Source organism: Salvia miltiorrhiza, chromosome 4, assembly GCF_028751815.1.
Source record: "Salvia miltiorrhiza cultivar Shanhuang (shh) chromosome 4, IMPLAD_Smil_shh, whole genome shotgun sequence".
Lineage (NCBI taxonomy): Eukaryota > Viridiplantae > Streptophyta > Magnoliopsida > Lamiales > Lamiaceae > Salvia > Salvia miltiorrhiza.
The window spans coordinates 42,237,749-42,257,708 of record NC_080390.1 but is presented as its reverse complement, the minus strand read 5'-3'; the positions used below and the strand labels follow the sequence as shown (position 1 = coordinate 42,257,708).

Below are 19,960 nucleotides of genomic sequence, written 5' to 3'. Positions count from 1 at the left end.
TGTGTTGTGGTATTCAGTTTTTCAATTGAAGATTCAATATTTTTGAACCTTTGCCTATTCCAAACCATTGTCGAAAGCCTAATAACGTGATCATAACTCGCCTTTGGAGCAAATTAATGAGATCTCCTGTAAAAAATCCTAGCAACTCAAGAAGAAACAGTTGAATTAGCCTAGTAAGCAAATAACCGTTGTTTATTGAATAAGAATTAATCCAAAAAAATTCCCCGTGAACTGACCTAAAGAATTTAAATAAAACAAATATTAGAGTCCTACTAACATAAGGAAACTTCTAATAAGAATCTTACAAAGTATTAAAGTTCCACTATCATAAGGAAACTTCTAATATTAAATTATAAATAATAAATTAACTAAACAATGTCTCTCAAAATCATGATCCTCACGCTTTCTCTTGTCCAACACACGTTGTACTTTTCTTCTTCCTAACATACACTTTAACAACTGATTGATTTCCATCAATATCATAATGTATTCTCAAAATTCGTTGTACTATTGTTCTTCCTAACATACACTTTAGCAACGGATTGATTTTCATCAATATCATAACGTATTCTCAAAATCAATATTATTAAGCTCACAAAAGCTCATTTAATCAATAAATGTGGTTACAAACAATTACAAAGAGGCTGCCATCAGAAGTCCACGTCGATGCCCATGCGAAAAACCCAAAAAGATGCAAAAGAATACAACAAGAAGCAACTGTTTCAGGAATTGAAGAATGCTGCACAGGACTTGCTAGAACTATATATTTACACTTCACACAATAAATTTTTAAAAAAAAATGTATAAATCGCGTTATAACTTGGTTTTGCAGTGGAGGTGGTGAAAGCTTAGCAGGGCGGCTTACTGTTGGACCAGAGGAATTCAATTTCCAGATTTCTTGAAGGTCCACTTTTACTTTGAGGCAGCAATGTGTACTCCCCAGCAACTGCACCCAACATCACTACACGGTCTATTTGGATCATCACCTTTCCAAGTGAGCTCTGTCATTATACCATCAAAATCAAAATTATTAGAATAAGGGAAGTGTGTTGTATTTTTGTAAACACCAAGTAGCCCCATATCTGGTTGCTTTCAATTACTTACCTTCCCCATTTTGCTCTTGTTCTTGCATGAAATGCGAAGCTTCTGGCCCTTGGGAGGACTTTCAAATGACCACGTGAAACTCTCATCCCATTCTGGATTGGGACCAGTGGATACAACCTGATGACAGCATTGATGTCATTCAATCCAAGTTTCTATGTGTAACAGCCACAGACCAAAATCAAGATAAACATAGCACATAAATTCACTAATACACTCACTATACATATCTTCTCCATGTGGGGCATGCATACAAGCTACCATAATTAAGTACTTACTTTTGCATAGGATTACAAGTAGATGACAAAACATGACAAACAGCACTGCACAGCTGAAAAGAACAAGTTTGGGAAATAAGTGAGATTTCAGACCTTTGTTAGTTGTGGGGGTGTATTTCCGAGAGTCAGCTTGCAGAATGCACTAGGGTTCCCAACTGATTGCCTCATATTGCTTCCTCGCTTGATTATAACAGTGAGCGTTCCTGGCAAACACTGCAGCAAAATTTCGGCTTTCTCCTGGAACCGAGGAGGTCCTGACTGGATTAGGTACTGTAACAGTGGTATGGCATCTGTTGCAGCAATAGATTGCGCTCGAGAAACTTCAGCTGGACACGCTGACCATGCCTGCCTGAGAAGAAATAGTGCATCCAAGGCAGCTTCTTGAGTGGCCTCCATTCCACTCTTGAGAGAGGTGACCAGATGAGGAATACTTAGGGTTGCAGGTTCGGTGGCTCTAAGACGGGGGAAGTTGCTAAATAGTGAATTGAGGGCCTTCAAATACTCATCATTTACAGCACCACTGGCCCACAAGTCTTTCTCGATTGCAGCTGCAAAAACAGGAAATCATCATGTCATAAAGCATTAACAATAGGAAGCATAAAGAAAAATCCGAACTTGAAAAAAAAATCTCATCATCAAAATAAAAACGTTCAGCTGTTGCCGCGCTACATGGTAATGCAAAGCAACGTTTCACGAAGAGATGAGGATGTTTACCTGTTATACTTCTGACAGTTTCACTCGAGGCATACTCTTGTATGGTATTATTAGAAAAAAGAAGTTTGATAAATGTTGCAGCCTGCAGGGATGTTTCAGGGTCACTTGAACCAATCAAATCAAGCACAACCTGCACACCACCAGCTTCTGCGACTGCCCGTTTATTTGATTTACTGTACATAACAAGGTTCTGTAGAGCACATATAGCTACTACTTTCATTTCTTCTGTAGGTTGATCCTCAAGCAGACTCACTAGTGCTCGGCATGCTGAAACAGCATCAGCTGATCGAGCAAGAACCTCATTCTGGAAAAGATCACCAAGAGCAAGAGTTGCCAGTAGCCTTGCCTGCTGACCTTGGGTTTGAGGATCCAAAAGGTACTGAGATAATGGCAAAATGGCAGACTTGGTAACTTTAGATTCCCGGATCTTTACATTGTTCAACAAAACCTCAAGTAGTCGGGCAGCTGTTTCTTCACACTGATGACTTCTAAGAATTTCTAAAAGTGCCTCAATTGCCCCACTTTCAGCCATTGCTTCAGCACTGGTAGAGTCATCACTCTCCAGCACTAGAAGAGCATTCAGTGCACCAACAACTGTGCTCTTCGTGCCTGAATGAAGCAACCTGACTAACACTGCTATAGGTACTTCCAAATAGAACTCAGAACTAAATTGCATAATACTGGATAAAACAGAGGCAGCTGACTCCCACAAGGCATTTGGGAGCGAAGGATCAGCTTGGAGTATGACTTTGGACAACTCAGTCACACCACCCTCCTTTGCAATCTCATTTGTCCATGTTGCTGCAACACAGACGAGAGCTCGGACAGCTCTCTGCTGCAAAATAGGAATTCCAGAACCAAGAACATGTATCAGCGGACCAATCACCTGTTGTGTTAGAGGATCTCTTTGAAGATGCTTCTCCAAAAGCAGGTGGGAAAGAAGCTCAGCTGCCAATTGCTGCACAGCTGAAGCAGGAGAATCAAGCAAGGGTACAAGAGGTTCAATAGCACGCTGAAATGTCAGGGAATAATTAGCACGGCATTGTTGATGCTCTAGAATATTGACAAGAACCTGCAGAGCACTATGTTGTCCATCAGGTCCGAACTCTAATCTTGTTAGTAACAAGAATAGGGGCTCAACCACTTTTTCTGATGATGGTGCTTTGGCAATGGTTGCATTATTTGTGAGTATTCTGAGCAATTCAGCAACTGCAGCACAGAGGAAATCAGGTGCCTCATGAAGTAAATCGAGCACACTCTCAACCACTCCTGCCTTCACCATTTCCATCTTACATGCAGGCCTATCTTTCCCTAACTTAACAAGAGCTCTAGAGACAGCCTCATGGAGTAAATAATTCTGACCGTACAGAAGACCTACAAGCGGGATAACAGCACCATGCGCAGCAACAAGTTCTGCCAGCTGTTCATCGTCCAAAAGTCTATCTAATGCTCCCACAACTGAATGATGAGCGGGACTATATGCGGTAACGAGGAGAGAAACTAAAGGCTCAACGCAGCGGGCTGCTGCTAGAGTAGATCGTATCCTAGTGTTGCAAAACAGTACACAGCACAACTCAGCGGCATCCCCTTTCAATTCCATTGAAGAATTTGATGAAAGAATCCTGCACAATACATCAACAGCATTCATCTCAACATCAGCAACCACAAGAGCTCTTGATGGGTTCTGACTCAACAGCCGAACCAAAGCAGCAATAGCAGCATGCTGCTCCTTCTCCAATCCCGTGTTCAGGATTTCAACCAAAGGTTGAACAGCCTGCCTGGAAGATTCAGCATTCTTTACATGGTCAGCCAAAAACAAGTTTTCCAATGCTTTAGCAGCACTATATCTTGCTGCTCTTCCACCTAAACGCAGAACTGCGATAAGTTGAGTGACAGCACCCAATGCAGCTTCATGTCTCCTTATTTCAGGTGTACTGAACAGAACTCCAAGCAAATCAGTAGCAGCTTCCTCAGCATCTTGTGGGCTTAGAGAAAGATACTTCGTCAAACCTTCCAGAGCCCCTGATTCCACCATAACAGTTTGATTAGAAGGACAATCTTGAGCAAGCTGAATCAGAAGTCCCAGCGCAATAAAAGGTGCCCCAGGGCGTTCAGGAATAGGTTTAAGCAAATCAACAAGTGCAGGTATCGCTTTTCTAGATGTTGCACTGACTCTAATGTCATCCACCCAAAACAGTCTCTCAAGGGCAACTTGGTCGGGATAGCCTACCAAAGTAAACTCCTCTGACAATTCCAGAAGGTCGTGAATATCAACATCAGAGCAACCAAGCAAGGTAATCAATCCTACTGCTGCCCCTGAATTTGCAACGGACAGAAGAGTTCATCTGCTACCATTACAGACCAGACTAGCCAAAGCTTGGGCAGCAAAATATCTGTTTGCTGCCACCTCTGACCTCAACAGATTAGCTAGCACTGGAATTGCCTTCATGGTTGCATGTGCGCGAATGATATCTCTATCTTGAAATAAGACAGCTAATAATAGAGCAGATATCCATATATTGCTATCTTCTTTGTAATCAGACTGCAAAAATGTTATCAAAAATAAGTACGAAATATCGAAATGAAATTTTTAAATCAGCATCTTTACAAGCATCATGAGCGAATGAAAGGAACAGATGCAAGTTCATATGAAAACAAAGGCACCGAGAGTATTGAGTACTGAATCTCAAGCAATAAAGGAGTAACAAAATACCTGAGTATACTGGAAAAAGGATTGAGAGATGTGTTCAGTGAGAATGTCAATTGCTCCAGCCTCCATGATGTCCAGCTTACTTTTGTCACTATGACTAGCAAGTGCAGAAAGGAGCCAGATAGCTATACTCGAACCATATATGACTGAAGTAATTTTCTCTGAGTCATGTTCACTTGTTTTGTCATTCATCCTGGAGATACTTATGATATCCTTGCTACCCTGATCTCCAACTTGAGATGACTCCAAAGAATTTACCATTCCAACAAGAGAATGCACGAGTGAAGTACACAATTCAGACATGTTTAATTCTTCAACTACTCTTTGATGATTCACTTTTGCACAGCAAACAAGAAGTGCAGCTCCACCAATTTTAACCCTTGCATCTGAGGAACTGATAACCCTTCCTGCAATACATGAAATGCGCCCAGTGATGCAGACAACCGTGTTCCCAAGAACTAGGGGTTGAGCCTGGCAGAGTCGAGAGAGTATTTCTATAGCTTTATCCTGCAAATGCGGTGTGGCATCAACAACACATGAAACTATAGGTGCAATGCTAGAAGGGTAGTCGGAAAGAACTGCCCAAGAAGGTTGGTTGTGCTCAATATCATCGATAGGCCACGAGAGGAAAGCAAGTGCATCTAGAGCTTCCGATGCGGCAATAGATTTACTGTCAGCCCCTTCCAGGAAAGAAAGTAGAGCCAGAAATATTCCAGTACGATTTATGCAATCAGTCAAAGCAGAATCAATCTGATGAGAACGCAGAAGCCGAGCAATTGCAGCTGCAGCATGGACTTTTCCAGCATGCGTGCCTTCACGCAAAACTCTAGCAGCAGGCAGTATAATTTCTTCTGGAACAGATTTTTCTGATGCTTCACTGTCTAAAAGCAGATTTACCAAAGCACAAATTGCTTGATCTGCAACCGGCAGTATTGAGGAGTTAGCAAGCATCACTAACAAAGGGAAAACATCTTTAGCGACAAGAGCGACATCACGGTTCTCATTGATAGAGAGAAAGATCGCAGCAAGTCAGTATGAAGCTTCAACTAAAATGTTTTCAGATTCAACATTCAATAGCTTCATGACTGATAAAAGGGTCTTAACAGCAGTGCTAGTTTCGCGCAAGTCCTTCATCAGTTCAAAAATTCCAGCCAATGCTCGTGCAGACTTTGCCTGAGTCTCTTTCTTGGTAGAGTTTAAGATTTTTATCATAGTCTCAATGGCATCATTTGCCGCGTTACCCTCAACTATCATATCACTCAGAGGGACCACAGAGAGCAAACTTTTCAAGGCATCTAAGACATGGACTTTGGATTCATGTAAGTCACTTGTTAATAATGCAGAAAGTTGACTGATTGTTGCTGTATCAGACTTATGAATCAAATGATTCAAGGTCTTAGCAGCAATCTCCTTGCCGTTGGAACTTCCATTCTTTAGTAGCCAAAGTAGAGCAGGGACAGCATCAACACTTTCCACACAGGCACGTATATCCTCACTATGATTACAGAGATTTCCAAGTATTGTTGCAGCGTCTTCTTTGGCTTTTGCAGACCCTGTTTCCAGAATCTGGACAAGTGGAGGAATGCCACCAACAGCTATAATAGCCCATTTGCTTTCATCATTTTCATGAGATAGAAGGCAAAGTAATGCAACAGCACATTCTTACTGCTGCTCTGATGAGAGACCAAGAAGTGCTATCATAAGCTGAATCCCATCGCGACCTTGAAGGGCTTGCCACAAACTACCTTCACTTTTGCAAAGAATCAAAAGAGAACCTATCAACTCTTCCTGAACCTCATCGGTGGCCATGGTAATTAAACCAACAAGCAGCCTTTTCGCATCAGAATTTGCTAGCTTTCTTGCTAGTACCGCATTACCATACAAACTAGCAAGGGCTTCTATTGTACGCTCCTGCACCAGAATGGGTAACTGAGGTTTGAACTGTTGTAGCAATGTCTCCTCAACCTTCATGGAATCCGATGCTCTAGCAGTTTCTGCTTTGCTGTCATAAATCATTAAAGCAGACGCTAATGCTCCCAATGTGTCTGCCACTTGATCAGGGGTGCTACATGATTCAAGGCTTTGACCTGAGACTAGATATGACATATGATAGGCCACCAGATATGTTTGCAAGTGCACACATTGCATTCTCTTGCAAAGTTTGTGCAAACTCGCCCTGCATGAATTCTTTTGAAGGAGCTATTGTCGCATTGATTAGAACAGGTATACCGCTCGCACTAGCAATCTCCCGCCTTGCTTCTTTGCACTGCGCAGAAAGAGATTTAAGAGCAGCTGCAGCTTCTGCTCTTACAGAAGCATCATTTCCAGGTCCAAGTAGATTGAGAAGCAGTTTAGTTGCCTCTGCAGCCAAGATTTTGACACAAACAGATGGATCCTCCTTCATTATACATGCCAGAAGAAAACATACATTTGCTTGTATACTTGCTTGTCCTGTAGTCAGCAATTGGATCAGTGTATCAACTCCTCCAGCTTTGATAGTAGCAGACCAGAATCCCTCAGTGCTGCTACAAAGATTCTGCAAAGTGCCAGTAAGCAATTCATCAACTATGTGTCCTGCCTTATGTCCTTTCTTTAGTTGCTCCCATAACACAGGGACAACTCCTTCTGTCGAAAAGATTTTTGAGCCGACGTGATCCTTAGCACCATCTTGTGAAACAGAAAATATGGCCTTTGCTGCTGCAATTTTTCCATCAACTGAGTTTGATTTAAGAAGACCAAGCAGCGGTGGAATGCAACCTCCAAGTAATACTTTGACTCGCAATTCATTCTCTTTGCAAAGAGAACATAAAACAGTAGCAGCCTGAATTTTTATCGCCAACGATCCAGAACAAAGAAGAGAGACAAGTACTGGAACTGCTTGGGAATGTGATCCAACAGCATCAAAAGCATTTTCCCTTGTATTTATTAGCTCGCGTAATTGCTTCAAGGAATTCTCCTTTTCTTGTGATGACGAGGAACTCTGCCGCAAGCGCTCAATGCATTGGGCAACACTAGCTAATGTCCCATCTGGGTCCTCAATGCTACTCCTATCTCTGCAAGTAACAGGCAGCATGGTGGCTTTCAAGACTAGTTCAACATAAACTCATGAAATGATTTCTAACAGAGAAGTAAACAAATGCACATTGGTTTGGGCGTGGATTAACCTGGGAGGAAGAGCAATTTTTATGCCTATGATACCAACAATACCCAAAGTTTAAAGAGCCAAAACAAAAGTGCATAAAGAGGAATACTGAATGTTTTTAAATATATTATAAAAAATCAAAAGCTGGATCTAGGAGGGCTACAAAATATCAAAAAATGTAGTGGATGAAAAATTCTAGTTAGAATTTTGAATGAATTCCATATACTCACATCAGATGATTGTTGTTAGCCTTTGTTAAAAATGTCAGACCATGAGAATATTGATGGACAATACTAGTTTTCAAATTCAATTGAAGTTCTTGAATACTAGTATATGCTATAGGTTCATACTAATACTCCTCCAAGGTATTGTTCAACCAACCTTGAATTAATTTTGTAGAGGGCAAGAGGAGTTGGAGGCTCCCAGTCCTGAGATTTTGCTTCTCCACTTCTCTCCTATATATAGTAGAAAATAAACACATAAATTAATTATGATAGAAGAGTCTCAAATTCACATACCATATAATACAAGCACATACTCAGTTGAGGTTTGACTTTTGAGGGAATGCATTAAACTGATATCAAACATTAGAAAAACTATTTTTATTTTTGAAAATTTCAGCCCCAAATTGCATGCATCGAACAGTTCATGAAAATTTAAATGTGAACTAATGATAAACACATTAGATGTCCATCTTCCCCCAAAGCCAAATAATGACTGCAGGAGAAGACACCCAAACTTCTCAACAGTCTGCATAAGTCTACTCCGGACTGATTAACCAAAGCAAGTGATTCAACACCAAATTGTGCAGTTGCATCCAAAGAATGTACCAATAACTAGCAGAAACAAAATTTAAAAATATAACACTCATTACAAGTAGACATTACATTCATGATTGATGCATAAGATTCAAAGAAGCTATAGAAATGAAGAAAATTTCTTGCGATTCTTATCAATCACAGTAATCCAGTTACCATAATTTTCACTGAAGGAGAAACCTTACCGAGTCATTGTGGATGCTGCCGTTGGTAGCAGCAACCCTCCACGCCAGAGTCGCCGCCATCTTTTTGTTAGTCTGATCCTGAGATCTTCACTTCAGATTTGACACTCCCACCACACAGGCAGAAGACTCATGTTGAACTGACGAATCATTCACATTATACAGTTAGAACAGCAATCTGAATTTCACATTTATAGTAGCAATGAAAATTTTCAACTGAATTATGCACGAATCAGATATTTAATCGAAAAATCTCTGCATACCCGATGAATGCTAATATTAAGTTACAAACACTAATCAAGAGGCACACAACTATTAACATTTGACTGAATTGAACTGAACACTAGAAAAACAAGAAAAAGAAATATTACTCTTTTCAAAATCTCATCATAAATCTTGCAGTAAATGACTGGATCAACGTGATCTCACATCATGAAGTCGAAAATCTTACAGAGAAAATGAATGCAGCATAGATTGCAAGCTGAGGCAGGGTAGTGAGACATGAGTAAGATCTAGCAGAAATGAGATAAAGGAAACCTTTCGTTAGATTCAGGAAGAGCGCATCACAGTATCCTTCAATAGCATCAATGGTGCTGTAGAATTAATGCAGAGTGAGAGACAGAGAGAGTGGTATTTTCTCTGTTTCTGTGTCTATTATCTCTATTGCAAATTGTAATGTTTCTTAACTGACAAGCGAGGAAGAAAAAAAGGTTTCACGTGCGTGTGTGTGTGTGTGAGAGAGAGAGAGAGAGAGAGTGTGGGGATGGACCACCGACAAATATAGCGGCGGCGGTGGTTATGTTTCCCGGCTTCGTCGTCGGCTTTTGTTCTTTTCAAGTTATTGTGAGGTGATTGGCTAAGCAAATAATTAAACTATAATCATATATTGTAAGATAAATAAGGAAAATACATGTACTTAGATTTTTTTTAGGCCACGTATTTAGAAAATAATCAAAACTTAACCTTGCTTCTATTGAAGAGAAGATTTATTGTGATGCAACAATAATAAAAACGACATTAAGTATTAATTAATAGATAAATTATTATTTGTGCGTAAATGATTAATATCTAATATCAAAGATATTGAATTTAAATTTTTAGTTGCACTATTTTTAAATTTATTTATTTAATTAATTGCTCATTTATTGAAAAAATATATAGTTCATGAAGAAGGATGGCCAAAAGTAATCATAACTTTTAACACTAATGAGCTAAATTTCATTGACTATTAAAGTTTATGCATTCTTTTTTTTTATAAATTAACATTATTAAATAAAAAAATTTAAAGACCGCGCCATAAGGGACTCAAATCCAAGACTTTTGACCTTAAAAATTAACCTTTTATCTCCTTGGCCAACACAACATACGCACGCAAGTTTATGCATTCTTGTTGACGAAAAGTATTGCTATTTGAGTATACAAAGTAAGTGGGTACGACGTCGTATTTGTATGCGGTGGGACACCTAATAATGGCGATTATTAATTTAATACTAATTAGTAGCTAATGACAGCCAAAATGCCCACATTATGAAAGATAATTGCATAAAGTTAGAAAAGTGGCATAAATAATAATGATTTGATTAAGACGTAAAAACTGAATAAGCAGCTCCTTTCGAACTGCTCTATTGGATGGAAAAATCTATTAACATAGTTTTCTAACATTAATTTTTTCTCCGTAATTTTTGATAGTTTTATTTCTTAAATTTTAAATGAACTGAGGCTAGCGCCCCAAATTTATACCACTATTTGATCTCCTGAGGATTGGCTCTGGTGGTCATCCAAACACAATGATATTTTCCTCCAACATCAATCTGGCTGTATCCCAGATTAATGCCCCTCCTGGTATTGAGTTTCTCCCATCTGGACTGGTACATCTGCCAAGCAGGAGATATTTCAATAATGTTAGTATCAATCTTAGATTTGCCTGTCAGTGACCTAAGATTGATATCTCCCTCTTTTACCCCAGAGGTGGAGGGTTGACATGTTGGTTCGAGCGGTGAAGCCTTAGCAACATCTTTATCTTGAGGATCTGGTTTTGATACCTTAGCCTCAGAACTTGTGCTAGAGGTACTTGAATCCCCTGCTACCGGTAATCCCGCCGGTACGGCAAAGCTTGCTTCGATCAGGGGAGCCCCAATCCCGCGCAGGAGCGGTTTGTGGATTGCTTCATGAAAATTTGTCATCTCCTTGAAACATACTTGTATTCGGTTGGACACTTTGACCTCATCAGCTGTTTGTATCCGACCAGCTTATTTGGCATGGAGTAAACACACATGCCATTCCTGAAGTAGTAGCTCCATATTATCAGAGAGCTCCTTCTGGTACTTGATGATGGCGTCAACTTCAGTTGGCTCCATCCCTTGTTAAGAAATCTGCAAGAACATTATCATCAGATTTCAAAATGACAATATCAAAATCATAATATTGGCATCCAGCTTGTCGTCTTAATAATCTAGCCTTTTTCAGATTTAGATTCTATTTTCTTGGTTAAGAAAGCTTTAACGTTAGTGTTATCGACTTTCAGAATGAATTTCTTTGCAAGTAAGAATAACGGCCATTTCTTTAACGCCTTTCTGACTGCATAGAACTCCTTCTCGTTAATGTGTCATCGCACAGCCTCACTGTTGGAAAGAGACCACTACAATATCTGCATGGTTTCTCTCCATAAAGGGGTGATTTTAGTGAGCACGATTGCCCACCAAAAATCACTCGCGTCGGTGTATAGGACTAGTTCGTCCTCATCTTGTGGTATTGAAAATTTTGGGAGATTTTTACAAATCTCTTTTAGCTTTTTCATACCCTCGCGATGTTCTTCATTCCATACGAATGGAACATCTTTCTTCAGTAGAGGACTGAAAATTTTTCTATGCTCTGCAAGGTTTCTGATGAACATCCCTGCAAAGTTAACAACTCTAAGAAAGCTTTGGAGCTGCTTCTTTTCCTTGAGATCCTCTGGAAATTTCTGGACCTTTTCCACAATATGATCTTGTAGAATTATCTCAGACTCATCGATCTCGATTCCCAAAAACTCTATCTTCTGGGTTGCCACGACTGTCTTCTTTTCAGACGGTACCAATCCTTTTTGTTGACAAACCTCCGCAAAGATTTCCAGATGCCTGACATGTTCATGAATGTTTTTTGATGCAATAAGAATGTCATCAATATAAACAAACATGAATGAAGAATAATCCTTAAGAAGATTATCCATCTTTCTTTGGAATATCTGAGGCGCGTTGGCTAGCCCCATTGGCATGACATTCCAGACATAGTGTCCTTGTGAAGTTGAGAAGGCTGTGGACTTCTTACTCCCTTCCTCCATACGAATCTGGTAAAATCCAGATTTGCAGTCAAACTTTGAGAATACCTTTGCACTTCTAATGCAGTTGATAAGGTGTTCTCTACTCGGGATGAAATATTCATCGAACTCAAGAATGTCATTAATTCCTTTGTAATTAATGACCAATCTCGGCTTTCCTCGTTTGATCTCCGCATGATTCCTCACCAGAAATCCAGGACTGCTGTAAGGCGAGTTCCCTGGTTCGATCAACTTTAAATCAAGGTGTTCCTTAATTATGCTCCTCATATCCTGCTGATCTTGAGTGTTCATCAGGATAGGTTTGAACCTTACGAACTCATGCTCCTTTCCAGTTTTAACTTTCAATGTAGCTTTGAGCTGGTTCTTGTTCCACCATGCCAAAGGATCCTCGTGATAACACTTCTAGATTATCCTCTTGACGTCGGCTATGGACACATGTTCTTCTTTCCTAATATCTTTGTGTGATATCAAGGAAACTTTGAGGATTTGTGTTTCTTCCTCGGAGAGATTCGGAAATCCCTCGGCTCTGCATTTGAGCAGAACATCCCTGAATCTCCGTTGATCTTCATTTGTGGTCTCCGAAGTCTGCCATCATCACCACGCTTGCTGCGAAAGTTGACTGGCATCGAGCGATTAAAAGCTTCTTCGAGCCTTTGCACAATGATTTTGTGGTCACAATTGGTTGTGAACACAAGCCTCCTGGCTTCATTGTCCTGTGTATACCTTTTGAAGGTTTGCAGAAAATTATTTCCGAACAAAATATCAGCTCCTGTATCATGGAAATAGATGGGTGGAATCTTGACCTTGTACCAAGGTGTTTGTCCTGCTCCGCCGATCAATATTTCTGTCTGTTTTACTCCTTTTGATAAGAGCAAAATCTTTTTTGAGAAATCCTTTCCCGCAACTCGAGGCAGTTCTTCTTCAACGTCTGTTGGAAAGACTCCTCGTTTTGCTGTACAGATTCTTGCTCCTGAATCAATATAAGCAGCAAAATATTATGCTTTGAACTTCTCATATAACATCCCCAAATTTCAAAGCTAAAATTCACAACTAAAATTAGTATTGATTGTGAATTCGAGTTCAAAAATTTTAATTCACAACTAAAAAAATTAGTGGACAATACGTAGTAAATTTTTATCTTAAGAGTAAAATGGTAAGTGTGATTATTTTTTAATTTTTTTTATAATAGTTTTAAATTTTACTGTTTAAATTTTAATATTTTAAAAGTCCACTCAAACTAATATAACCCAAAAGAGAATTTTCCAAACTTATGCTAGCGACATTATAATTTAATACTCCTTCTGTCCATGATAAAATTTTATAATAGACGTTCACAAAAAAAAAATCTCTATTCCATTTTTGGACTATATCTCACCACTTATAATACCCAATTATTTTTACTTTTCACATTTCACCACTTTCAATGCAAATTAAAATAACATAATATTAATTATAACACATATTTAGTAATTCACTCAATAATAGTATTATCTTAAAACCTATGAAACTGCCTATTAAGAAGTTTTATCATGGACAAAGGGGTATGTATCACGCAAATAAGTTAGGAAAGGGAAAAAAACAATAATAAAACGATAAAATCATTCAAAATATATACATTATTCAAAGTAAATCTCAGAACATTCAAATTACTTTGCAATACTCGATAAAATTCCAAAACAGTCAAATTCAACTATTTAAGGTATTAAAAATAAGTTAATGATGTGTTCGATAATTTTCACCCTTTGATTATGAGGATAGTAATTCACCTGTTGTGCGTTGGTAAATTGAAAGAGAAAACTAGAATAACAAGAGCGAGAACAGAGAACTTTTGTATTTAAAATTCGATAGCATGTGTTTACAACGATAAGCATTTCTTCTATTTATAGACGCCTAAAATAAGGGTAAATTAGTAATTACACGACTGATAATGACCCTGTCGGTTAGAGAGAATCTTTTCGAGGTCGTTGTCAGCCAGTAGGGCTGCCAATTTTTCCCAGCGCTGCATCTGTCTTCCACCTCTGAAATCCCCCTCTTGCCCACATCAGCTCTTCTCAAGTTACCCATTGACTGTGCCAGCTCTACTTAGTCCCCAGCGTTGCTTATTCTTTCTTTTATTCAGCCCTGGCACGCGTAGTGCCTAAATCTTCCCCGAATGACCTTGGTGCTTTTATCATTCATGTTCTTTCCCGCCAACATTATACAAGTTCTTTCTTATGCCTCATGTTCCAGCACTGACTAACCCGACATTGTCAGGTTCCCCTTACACATATTTTCCTCCTCATCACTTAAAATTGTCATGTTTTTTTTCATAGAACTCATATTATATTGTATTCATTAATCATAAACTAAATATATTATCTCAAATATATTAATAATATTTATAAATAGAGAAATAAAAATTCAATAAGCCAAGAAATTAACTTAATATTATGAAACTATAATTTTTTGAAATTGGAAACGAGGGGATTGAGTTTCGTGCTTTAGAATTATAATTAACTAAACTTTGAAATTGAAAATTATATAAAACTATCACTAATTAAATTAAAACAACTCAAATCCAGTGAAAAAAAAAAACAGCTCAAAACCAATAACACTACAAGCCTAACTATTTATTCTTAAAAATAAAGCCCAATACAATGTGACATTTGGCCCATTTGTTGTATTATAAAATCAATAACCACCAAAATACACAATTACTTACAGCCCACTTCAACCATATATATACAATTCACATTTCATTTTCTAGGGTTATAAATCCTCACAGAGAACGGCGCATTTCACCATCGATTGCTCCGATCAAATTACCAGAAATCATCGTCATCGATTTCTCCGATTAACTTTCCGTTATTCTACTCTTTCATACTAAATTCAACTACGCTTACTTCAACAACTTCTATCAAATTTCTATCACCATAAGTTCTACGGATGCATCATTCGTGGTGGTGACGGCGACAGAGGAGGGCGATTGTCGACAAATTTTAGATGGTCTGATGCGAAGAGCAGCCATGATTTGTGAGAGAGGATGCGTTTGATTGCGAATCTGTTAGGTTTAGGGGGTGTGGGAATCATTCATTTTTATAGCGGGGCAAATCGTTGAAACTACGCAAGCTTGGCTCCGAGAATTGGAGCACAAATCTCAGGTATCAAAGCTAAAGAGACTGTAGAAACCAACAGTTTTGAATCCTAATACAATATTCAAGGCAGTAATCCAGTACAGCATTAGCATATGAGATTATAAGAAGATAGTCTTTGGCGGTATTTTCTCATGTTGGCCACGCTCTATCTCTAATATAGTAGATATTGGGGCGTTCTGTTTAGGAAAGGGATTTCATTTGAATATAATTTGGGGATTTAATGTGAGTATAATTTTCTTGGTTTGGAGATGTAAAAGTAAAAAATTGCGTGGTTGGCTATGAATCTGCTTTTTTGTGGAGCTTATGGTTTTCCTTGGCTGTCTGATTTTCATAAGCATATATTTATCTTCTTATCGTCTGCAAGAAGTGATTCTTCACTTGGTCCAGCATTCTGTCCTCTCAACTCTTTTTCACCCCTCGGGTAGTTTTTATCATATTGCTCATTGTTGTCTGTTACTAAGCTTCTTCTGTAATCGCAGTTTTTCTTAATGAACGGAATTGTATCCTGACATCTTTAGAGGATGTGTTTTGACAATTTTCGACCAAACAATTTTTAATGACAATATTTTGGGACTAATACATAATAAGTTAAATATCTAGTTTGAAAAATGTTTGTCTACTATAATAATAAACGTTTTTATTAATTGGAATTGATATTGGCCTATTGTACATCTGTTTATTTATGTTATCTCCAACAATACTAATGGTTATAATTTTTGTTGTTGCAGGTCTTATAGAAGTGAAAGTGGGTATTAAACAAGATGTCATCACAATATGTTAAACTTGGCAATCGATCAGTTGATCAATGGAAGGTCACTGAGCTGAAGGAAGAGCTCAAGAGACGTAAATTGACTACTACGGGGTTGAAACAAGATCTAGTGAGGCGTTTAGATGAAGCAGTTCGTATTGAAATGCAAAGTTCCTTGGAGGAAGCAGAAAATGAATCTATGCAATCTGAGGTTCCCATTGAAAAAGAAAATGCTGTTACAAATGTTACTGAAAAAACTGAGGATTTTACGGAGAGAGAGGTTGACATTGTTGAAAAGGTAGATCCGAATGCAGGGCATGTAATAGATGACTGCATTGGGTCATCAGGTGAAGTCAAAGTCATCGAAACGGACTTGATGCAGGAAACCAAGTCTGCTGGGCTGGAAGGAGGGCAGGTTCCTGAGCCCCCTCTTGTGGAAACTACTGAAGTTGGCAAGATAATTGAACCTGTAAATACTTCGAAAGCATCAAACTCACAAGATCATGGAACAAATGAGGAAGGAGATGCTATTATATTGCTTAAAGATGATGGATCCCTGCAGGAGGATGTAAAGCTTGAACTGTCTGCTCCTAATACTCAGTCACCTCAGATCAATGAGAGCAGGACTTCTTTGGCGCCTCTTAATGGACAGGACTTGCAGTGTAGTCAAACTCAAAATGAAGGTATTCACCCAACGGATCAGAGAGAAAATGATGATTCCAATTGTCTCCAACCAGATTCCAGTGGCCAGACACTGAAGCATCAGGTATCTGAGGTTGACCCTAATTTAGGGTTTCAAGTAACATCTGATTCTGTTTCTACTGAATCTGTCTCCATTATTGAGAAAAATGAACTAATGATAGATGTAATTAACGATAATGTCAAATTAGAATTAGATGTTAAGCCTGAGATGGTGCAGCAGTCGCCCAGCGGTGCCGTCCCTGATGGTGGTGAATCACATCCAATGGATGTTGAAGAGCCACTTGACAATAATGATGTGAAAAATCACCTTGACACAAAAGATGTTGAAGAGCCACTTGACAAAAATGATGTCAAAGATCACCTTGACATAAAAGATGTTGAAGAACCTCATGACAAAAAACCCCACCTAGAAGACACCGGTGGTAGCGAGGTAGAAAATGTCGATAGTCTCAAGAACATTGATAGTGGTGACATAGATCCACCTGAAAAACTAAGTTTAGATAGGAGTTCTGGTGATGATTCCATGGAAGAGGATATAATGGAGAGTAAGCAGATGGACGGCAAGTCTGATTCATTTACTGAAAATGTGGACTCTGGAACACCTAGTTTGAAAGAGGAGGATCACGTGGATGTTGTTGGTCATGATAAGCCTGTTGAGATGAAGGTTCAACCTGTTGAAATTGAGATAACTAATGTTGAAAATGAGACAGCCTCTGCCCTGACCTCCGGGAAAAGAAAATTTCAAGGTAAGCACATCATGATGGTTTTATGGTTGGTTTTTGAATTTGCATTCCTGATTTGCAGGAAAAGACACTTATTATGGCATGAATTAATATATCAAATTCATTTGGTAGTAAAACTCTGCAGATATAGTAACCCCTGGCTTTTATATTTTTTTTCATTTCATTTGTTATATTCAGATGGTTTTCTTGCTTATATCTGTGGGGCCTTTTTGAATGTTTTAGAAGCTGTATTAATGGATACTGCAAAATGATGTGGACAAGATGTTTCTTATATAGAGTTGACTCGGAATTCTTAAAAAGAGATACTTTTGCAGGTTAAGATCTGGATTCTGAGAATATGGTCGGAAATGATCCAGTGTGTTATTATGTAAAATCTTTGCTATGACGACTCTCTTTATGCACATTTATCTAGCCTTCGGACAATATTGACTAAGTATTGCTTGTGACTACATAACATATTTGGCTTATAATTGTCGAGTAGATGGTTAATCTAGGCAGGTTTCCTTTTTTTTTTTTAAGGTTATGTGATAAGTAGTGTGTTTTAAGGTTTGCTTGTGATTAGGTCTCTTCTTGGATGTGCCTGTAATAGTTCAATCTTTACCAATTTCTGAATCCAAGCTAAATAAATTGATGTTTACCTGGCAAAAGTGTATGCTAACTTAACTAACTAATTTCACTTTGTCCTTCTGTGGTTATGTCTTGCTACTTTTTTCCATTAATGCTTTAATCGCTAACTATATGCTTTTGATATTCCAGACAAAGAAGCTGTTGGCAGTAATGATGTAAAGAAGATGCGCAGGTGGAATGCTGAAAGCTTAAAAAGTTCAGAACCACAGAGTGGTTCTATAACACCAAAGGGTTCATCTGATCCTAGTTTTAAGCCCATAACGGGGACCAACTCTTTGGCTAATGTAGAGGCTCCCAAGGAGCGTGTGGGTAAGTTCCAGAGATCACCATTGCTCTAGTCATTTGTTTGTAATATCATTCATTATGTCAACGAATTATTTTGTTTGTCTTATGCAGTTCCACCTTCATCAAGGCCGCCAACTACTTCTCTTAGAATTGATCGGTTTTTGCGCCCTTTTACTTTGAAAGCCGTCCAAGAACTTCTAGGAAAAACTGGAACTGTTACCAGTTTCTGGATGGATCACATCAAAACCCACTGTTTTGTCTCAGTACGTTTTCTCTTCACTTCCATAACTACATCCCCCATTCTCTCTGTTGTGGATAAAACAAAATTATAGGATGTGTCTGTAACTATGACAAAATACTTCTGCGTTGTGATTGCAGCAGCTCATATATGTACTTTTGACTGTCCTATATGTTGACATGAATTCATTGATGTGCACAGCATTTTTTGTTGCTTGGTAGCCAGCCCACTTTGATATGCACGAGTAGTTATTAAAATTACTCTGTCTATGCAGTACTCATCTGTTGAAGAGGCTTTAGAAACTCGTAATGCTGTATACAATCTCCAGTGGCCTACAAACGGGGGACGCCTGTTGGTTGCGGAATTTGTTGATCCTGAAGAAGTCAAATCACACGTGGAGGCTCCACTAGCATCACCTGCAACTCCCTCGCCGAGTACAACTCCAACTCCAACTCAACCTCCATCTGCTGCACAGCCTTCCCCACGGCAGCAATTGCTGAAGCAGCAGATACCAACGCCTCTTCCTCCACCACCATTGTCTAATCCTCCAGCCCATGTCAGGGAACGGCTGCATCCACCAAGGGAACAGCCTGTCCCAGCAAGGGATAGGCTAAACCTTCCACCTCCACCTCCACTTCCAGTTCCACTCCCGGAGAAGGTTGATCCGCCAATTGTTACGTTGGACGACTTATTTCGGAAAACCAAGGCAACACCTCGCATCTACTACCTGCCGTTGTCTGATGAAGTAGTTGCAACAAAGCTGAAGACACAGGGGAAGAATGTTACTCAGTAGATTTCTGATAAGATTGGTTAGTGTGAAAGATATGGTAAGACGTATATTATAACTACATCTTTGCAGGTCTGCAGGTATGTTCCGGTTAAGAGTCGCTGCTGGTGCTGGTTCAGTGATGGATTCATGTGAGGCTGAGTTTGAGTTAGGAAAGTGTTATATCTTCCAGCCCCAGACTACATGACCTTTTTTTCTTAAGTTGATTAGGATTGTATGTTGTTAACATTGCTACATTTGGATCCTTTGCATTCATACGCTGCGTTTCAACCTTTTGCCAAAGCTGCTGCCATTATTCCAGATTTGGCACTACATCACCCAACTACATTTCACTCGTATCTTCCAACCCACTAAAATATGCCACTTATTTTCAATTTTCAGAATGATTCTCACTTTCGGTGTAACTTGAAGCTGCTAAACAATTTCGAATTATTG

General features: G+C 38.9%; 1 protein-coding gene and 1 pseudogene across 1 annotated transcript; one reads left to right on the top strand and one right to left on the bottom strand.

Annotated features, from left to right (window-relative positions):
• Positions 1 to 566: 566 nt before the first annotated feature.
• On the bottom strand, positions 567 to 9,653 carry LOC131021789 (protein CELLULOSE SYNTHASE INTERACTIVE 1-like; annotated as a pseudogene).
• A 5,267-nt stretch (positions 9,654 to 14,920) lies between these two features.
• Positions 14,921 to 19,807, top strand: LOC131021788 (uncharacterized). The gene is made up of 5 exons (XM_057951081.1): positions 14,921 to 15,401; positions 16,124 to 17,591; positions 18,345 to 18,524; positions 18,612 to 18,763; positions 19,013 to 19,807. Exons 2-5 carry the CDS (start codon positions 16,157 to 16,159, stop codon positions 19,529 to 19,531), a joined length of 2,286 nt encoding a protein of 761 aa, XP_057807064.1. The 5' UTR covers positions 14,921 to 15,401; positions 16,124 to 16,156; the 3' UTR covers positions 19,532 to 19,807.
• The last annotated feature ends 153 nt before the right edge of the window (positions 19,808 to 19,960 follow it).

Bases quoted from the DNA above. Each gene is read 5' to 3' on its own strand.
- LOC131021788 (XM_057951081.1), top strand. From the start codon at position 16,157: ATGTCATCACAATATGTTAAACTTGGCAATCGATCAGTTGATCAATGG. The intron at 18,525-18,611 runs GTAAGTTCCAGA...TGTCTTATGCAG, and splicing joins GGCTCCCAAGGAGCGTGTGG to TTCCACCTTCATCAAGGCCG. The intron at 18,764-19,012 runs GTACGTTTTCTC...CTGTCTATGCAG, and splicing joins AAACCCACTGTTTTGTCTCA to TACTCATCTGTTGAAGAGGC.